At 41.6% G+C, this 6,246-nt stretch overlaps 1 protein-coding gene across 1 annotated transcript in view; it reads right to left on the minus strand.

Moving 5' to 3' along the window:
* The window catches only part of LOC118406155 (acid-sensing ion channel 1C-like), a 10,046-nt gene extending 4,656 nt beyond the window's left edge, over positions 1–5,390 (minus strand). Inside the window, exons 1-7 of the mRNA XM_035806042.1 lie at positions 5,254–5,390; positions 3,794–3,885; positions 3,394–3,492; positions 2,427–2,559; positions 1,905–2,003; positions 1,411–1,536; positions 313–465 (exon numbers count right to left, since the gene is read on the minus strand). Of these exons, the coding sequence (XP_035661935.1) occupies positions 313–465; positions 1,411–1,536; positions 1,905–2,003; positions 2,427–2,559; positions 3,394–3,492; positions 3,794–3,885; positions 5,254–5,328 (777 nt within the window). The 5' untranslated portion in view covers positions 5,329–5,390. The remainder of the gene's footprint in view (positions 1–312; positions 466–1,410; positions 1,537–1,904; positions 2,004–2,426; positions 2,560–3,393; positions 3,493–3,793; positions 3,886–5,253) is intronic.
* Positions 5,391–6,246: the final 856 nt, after the last annotated feature.

A 6,246-nucleotide genomic window follows, 5' to 3' on the forward strand; every position in this document is an offset into this window, starting at 1 on the left:
TTTTGGCTATGAGAAATCAGTCCTATGATCATTCTTATATTGAAAAGAATGGAATATGTATCATGATACCGGAAGTTTTACCGTAATCATGACGTCAGGAATAGGTCAAAGGTGTCCGGAAGTCTGTATCGTATACAATAAAACATTTTGGTACCCTACTGTCATTTTGATAGTAGTTTGATAGATTATTAATGAAAAAATAATAATAGGGGCCCTTAACGATTTGTGGGCATTCTTTGGTGTATTACACCATGAGGCATATTACTGAATATGGAATATAAACAAAGGCTATTTTCAGTGTTGGGGACTCACCACTGTCCGCTTGACGCCGATGAAAGCGTGGCTCCCCGGTGCGAGGGCGATGCCCTGGGTTTCCATCATAGGAGGCTCATCTTGGTCATGAACCAGTAACTTCAGTCCGATTTCAGAGTTCCCTCCTGAGAAATAGCTTTCCGTGTACTGATCCTGGGGGAGAAATTTTAAAAAAGAACAATCCTACAAAGAACTAACCAATCAATCATTCAATAGAGAGGGAGGGAGGGAGGAAGGAAAAGGGATGCATCACCCACAAAGCACATCAAGTGACTGTCTCGTAACTCCCGCCCAGAAAACTTGCCTCTGAAATGTTCATCCGTGTATACGTGCATAGTGAAAAAGAAGAAACTACAGCGGTTTGGCCATGCTACAAGTCAGACCTAAGGGCACTCTGACTCACACTATACTGCAGGGAAGGACAGAGGGTGCAGGGCTTAGGGGACGTCCTCGACGGACTTGGACCAGTGATTTGAAAGAATGGTCGGTACAAACAGTCCATCATCTGGCAACCTTGGCTGAGGACAGCGAAGGTGAAGAACTTCTGTTGATGGAGTTGGTGCCCCTACGGCCGGTGAGGCTATGGAATTGGTGAGGTGAGGTATGCCTTAATGTCTTGGAAGGAAGTTGAGCATTGCACTATGATTGCTAACAACACAGATAAGCTTCCATCATATGTTCTGTTCTTCGTTCTTCAAATAATGTCTATCTGCCTAGAAATGGACATGCACTCATGTGTTTGGCTGATACGAGAATGAGGTTCGCCAGGCCCCGATCCAGGTGATTTGTTGTGGCTCAACAAGCTTACCTCCAGACAGAAAGCTTTGCTATATCGCCCACCAGAACATGGCCCTACTCTATTTCGAAGATGTGGTTGGCTCTTAAAAGTGCAAGGGGCGCGGATCCCCTTGGACAGGTGACGTCACATATAATGTGGATTTGGGGGTTAAAATTCCAGATATTATCCTTCACTGATTGATAATCTGCCACAATGTATCGCATCATAAGACTAAGTACATAAAAGAGCATGGACACACGAATTACTTTAGCATATATGATGATCAATAATCTTCAAGCTCATTTCTTATATTCACTTACCGCTCTAACGTCCACAAAGACCATGAGACCATTTCCGTGCCCCTCCATCGTCTGCCATAGCGTGTTGGACTTGTCGGAGTTGAAGGTGTAACAGTTGCCGAAGGAGGTGTACGAATGTGTAAAGTTCTGTGTGAATGTACAGTATAATAAAAAGAAATGAAAAGAAAGATGTTAACTTTGATAGCAATGTATAGTTTTTTTATAAGAGCAGTATCCCTAAGGATTTGGCTTGGGAGATTGAACACTGTAGGAGGGCTTAGTAACTGGCCTATCAGGTCGTAGCCAACGGTCAATCAGAAACGTGATTGGCCGATAACCTCCCTCTAGCTACAGAAGGCGAAGAATCTGAAACTGTTCACTGACAAAAGAGCCTCTAAGGTAGAACCTTGTATAAAATTGGCCAATATGGACGTTAGGCTCATGCATTTAATAGTAGTGAACTTTGCTTAACAGTGGCATTGGTGAACAACACAGTTCAACACGAGTTGACTTACCAAATAGGTGCAAGCCTCGTTTTTCCAGAAGCAGAGTGACATGCGATCTGGGTTGATGTCAAAGCCGTTTTGGAACACGATATCTTGTAATGTTATGTTCTGTTTCGTCCGAAAAAAAATAAATCAAATACCAATGGTTAGCAATGCACCTGTCCCACGGACATGGTATGTGATATTGGGTTTTCTTTTGCACAACCAGTTAAGTCTCATATGATATACACAGTCGTGCGCACAATGCACACTGACCCATACGCATATTAATCGTTTTGTGTCAGTTTTAGGTACACAGGCATGTGCAGTACACACTGCCACCTGGTACACATAGCTAAATCAGGCACAAAACAACTTAGATGCGTACGAGGTGCGTATTGTGCAAAAAAGCGTAAATACGGACCTGATACGGACATTTGCACGCTCGTGTTACTGCGGCATAGCTTTGTGTACGGAAAGGGTATAGATGTATTACTATGTCACATATGAAGCTTCATTCGAAAGGCAAACAATAGTTTAATCCGTACTCACCCCTATGGTAGAGTTGATGGTATCGTCAGGATTGAAGCCGATGGCCAGGAGAGTGGGGATGTCTAACTGAGTTCTGTACAGGTACGGAGACAGGTAAGATGTCTCTACTAACGTCAGTTTCCCGGCATCAAACCTTCACGAAGAGAAATAACGGGCGAAACAATCAATGAATGTTAAAATATGATATACCGGATTGCCTCCACAGCACGTGAAATGAAAGCGAGTCTTGCTTAGAGCTTAGCATTAGGAGTTTGGAAGTCTTGATTGACGAATCTAAAATGACGCCTATTTGATGCCACGGTGTTTTGTTGTATGGAGCAATGTGGATACCTGGAAAGAACTCCCAGTGTTTTCACTCGTAGGTCTACTTATAGTGGGGTCCCATGTTGAGTTTAACTGCGATTAAAAAAAAGTTCGGCCTTACTCCAAAATAGCCCAAGGGCAATGATAAGGTCACATCCGAAAGAACAGTAAGAAAGTGGCCCACAAACTGCCTAGGGGGCCCCCCTTTTTCAAATTGTAGAGAGAGAGAGAGAAATGGTTTATTGGATTAAAAAACTGTTGCAGCCTAACGGCTGAATTGCAATTTTGTACAATGATCACAAATTTCACATATACGTATACATATATATATATACAACATATTAAATACGCTGGACTGACATGTCCGATTCCTTTAAAAAACACTGCAAGTTTTCATTGAGGAGTCTGACGCAATAGGAGAAAGTGCTGTTACTCAACCGGGACATCCTACATTTGAAACTGGTGTAGCTGGCATTATTCCTTAAAGTTCCTTAAAGTAGCTAAGCATTTGCAGGGCATACATATGTATACCGTGGATAGCCTTACTTAAATCAATGACGTTACGAAGACAATAATGAAAAAGTTCCCTAAACAAGTATTCTCGATCTGTTTCCACTTCAATTGTTACAGGGAATTGATTAGGATAAGGTCACGGGATACGTACATGTTCATGTTGCAGATTGTGACAGCCGGAAATGGTAAGCCATCGGTAAACTGCAACTTCGTATCGGTGATGGTGTCGTAGCTGAAATAGTCCATGATCCTGAACAGCGCGGAAGGATTTATTTTAGTCAGTGATGCAGCAAGCACATTTGAGATTTCTCAACTAAAATAGTTCCCTTTTCAAAAGATACACAGGTTTATCAATCAATCAATCAATACATGTATCAATCAGTTTATAGCCTGGGTTCTATATGGAAAGTGGTACGCTCCGGCGTTTATTATACACTATATACAGTCGCTTCTCTACATTTGCAGAAGCGAACATAGAGCGAACTACTACCCTTATGGTACCCAGGCTAGTCAATTCATTAACCAATCAACAAATCAGTCAATGTACTTACATAGAGCTCAACATGTATGAGAATCCGCTATATGAAGCCAGAATGGCAAAAACCCACAGGACCCGGAAGTAACCGCTTGGGGCGATCACAATCTGGTGAAAAAGAATGAACAACAGATGCCTGAGATCCTCAAGACGACAAATGACACATAAATTATAAAAACTTACTCTATGGAAAGTTTGGAAACATTATTCAGCCCATTAGCCTTCTACATCAAAATGTAGGCAGCTAATATTCATGGACTGTTATAACAAGACATACAACGATGTAACTATATCAAAAGTACGCTATTTAAAAAAAGAAAGAGTTGCCAACAATATTCTAGGAAACATCACCAAGTTTCGTTATCCTAGAACAAGCCTTCTGGGAGTAATACTACGTCAAAGATGGCGCCGGCACGTTTTGGAACCTTGAAATAAAGGCAGCTTGCTGACATATACAATTACAGATATCACAAGTAGAATAACAGCAACAACAACAGCAACAACCCTTCAGCACAGTGACAGATATCAATTATTCAGATAGATCCAGTGAATATCGGGGTATTGTACACTTATCCCGGATCTACCGCAGGAAAGCCCTCTTTCTTTACATTATTTATCATGCTTTATCACCTTTCATGCTAAAGCATTATCATCTTTCATGTTTTACATGCTGCAAATATATCAGTTGACAGAAAATCCTGGGTATGGCGGTCTTTAAAATGGTGGGATTTCTTCCTTTTTGTTCTAATTAAACAAACAAACAAACTCCAGTAGCGCAGAACGTCACTTAAGGGCCCATTATCAAGCTTGGCTTTTGTTTTCAGGACCCCCACCCATCTTCTGAACATTATAAGGATATGTCCACAGATTCTTGCCATATGCTAGAAACGGATCAACTGATGATAAAATTTAACAACGCTCTTTGGCACTTGTACAGAACGGCACACAGAACAATTAGAACAGTATGTTATTTTTACTGATGCTTGGGCAACCTTTGAGCGGCCAACCTTTGCAAGTATTTTACCGACTTTTAAATCATTCATTTATATCATGGATTATATCCAAATAATGTGGTCCTGGATCTGACAAATCATAAAATTATAGATAACATTCGATTAATAAAGCGAAAAAAAATAACATTGTTCAAACCAAAATTACTAAATGTTGTAAAAAAAAAATATTGTCATGCCAACAGAAAGAATTTGAAATTAATATTTTTTTGGAAATTGTTGCAAAGATATTTTAGGAAAAGTCACCAAGTGTAATTGTTCAGCAGAAGCCGTTTAGTAGTTATTAGACGTCAAAGTTGGCGCAGGCACCTTTAGAAGACCCCCCCCCCCACCCCATCCCGCCTGGATATGGTCAATGGAAGTCGGCATTTTCATGCCTATACAGACGCTGCTTTGCTGAAACAAATCAATTTCCGTCCACCCGTCCTTATTCTATTTCTCAGGTAATACAAAATGCAGCACATACCCTGTTAAGTCCGTGTAGAGTCGTGTTACCGGCGAACTCTTTCTCAGGGGACTCTTTCTCCTCTTGGGGCGACATGGCGGAAGGTTATTGCTAATGCATAGAAATGACGAAAAACCGCTGCAGACTTTTGTTGTTCTCTCAGCTCTGCGAATGAAAAGGTTGAGAAATTTGCATAGAAATAGGCATGGGCGTAATGTTATTCTAGGGTCTACAGGATTTTCTATACTAATGCTGGATCTTTTGTTGAAGTGGCGACTTATAGCCAAGTTAAGCTTGACTCGTGGACCTACAGGTCACGGGATCGACTCAGGGCCTTCCTGGGTAGATTTTGTTTTCTTGATGAGAAATGTATTTTACACGACTTAACGGGGCCGCCCTAAGATGCCCGCTTTTATTACGCGCTCGAACTCACGGCGCTCCATCACTAGTTGCCAAAGAGTGGTCAAGTTTTGATCAATGAATTTTTATCACATTCATCTAGAGACCATACTTGAATAAGGAAGGCATCCTTACTGTTCATGGACCCTTCACCCTCTGCGTTATAACTGGCACCGAGGACGTTATCGTGAATATAAATTCCGATTTTGAGCTACGTTAGACAGTGCGCCCTAACTTGCCAAGCTTTTGGAATTTTCTCTCTTCTTAGGGAAGGGCACATCTTAGGACGGCCCCCGTTACATGTAATAGGTGTACAAGTAATCGGTACCTGACTTTGAAGTTTCAAGCGACAAATTGGCGACCTGTTGGCTCCTGATAGCGAATGTATTTCGATCAGCTTTACAGCGTTCGCAGTCTTTGTGGCAAATTATGCGGCGACGGTTTAGTTGAGGAAGGCGACCTTTACAGACATGGAGCGATACGCCCCGTCCCGACTCTTTGCCAAGACCTCAGAGTCCGCCCGCGACTGCGGAACCTGTACATTTTCTAATATGGAATGATACCTCATGTTTTTTTTTTTTTGGTCTCCAAACCCTAACTGTATTTACATAAACG

The sequence above is a fragment of the Branchiostoma floridae genome, chromosome 2, assembly GCF_000003815.2.
Source record: "Branchiostoma floridae strain S238N-H82 chromosome 2, Bfl_VNyyK, whole genome shotgun sequence".
NCBI classification, from domain to species: domain Eukaryota; kingdom Metazoa; phylum Chordata; class Leptocardii; order Amphioxiformes; family Branchiostomatidae; genus Branchiostoma; species Branchiostoma floridae.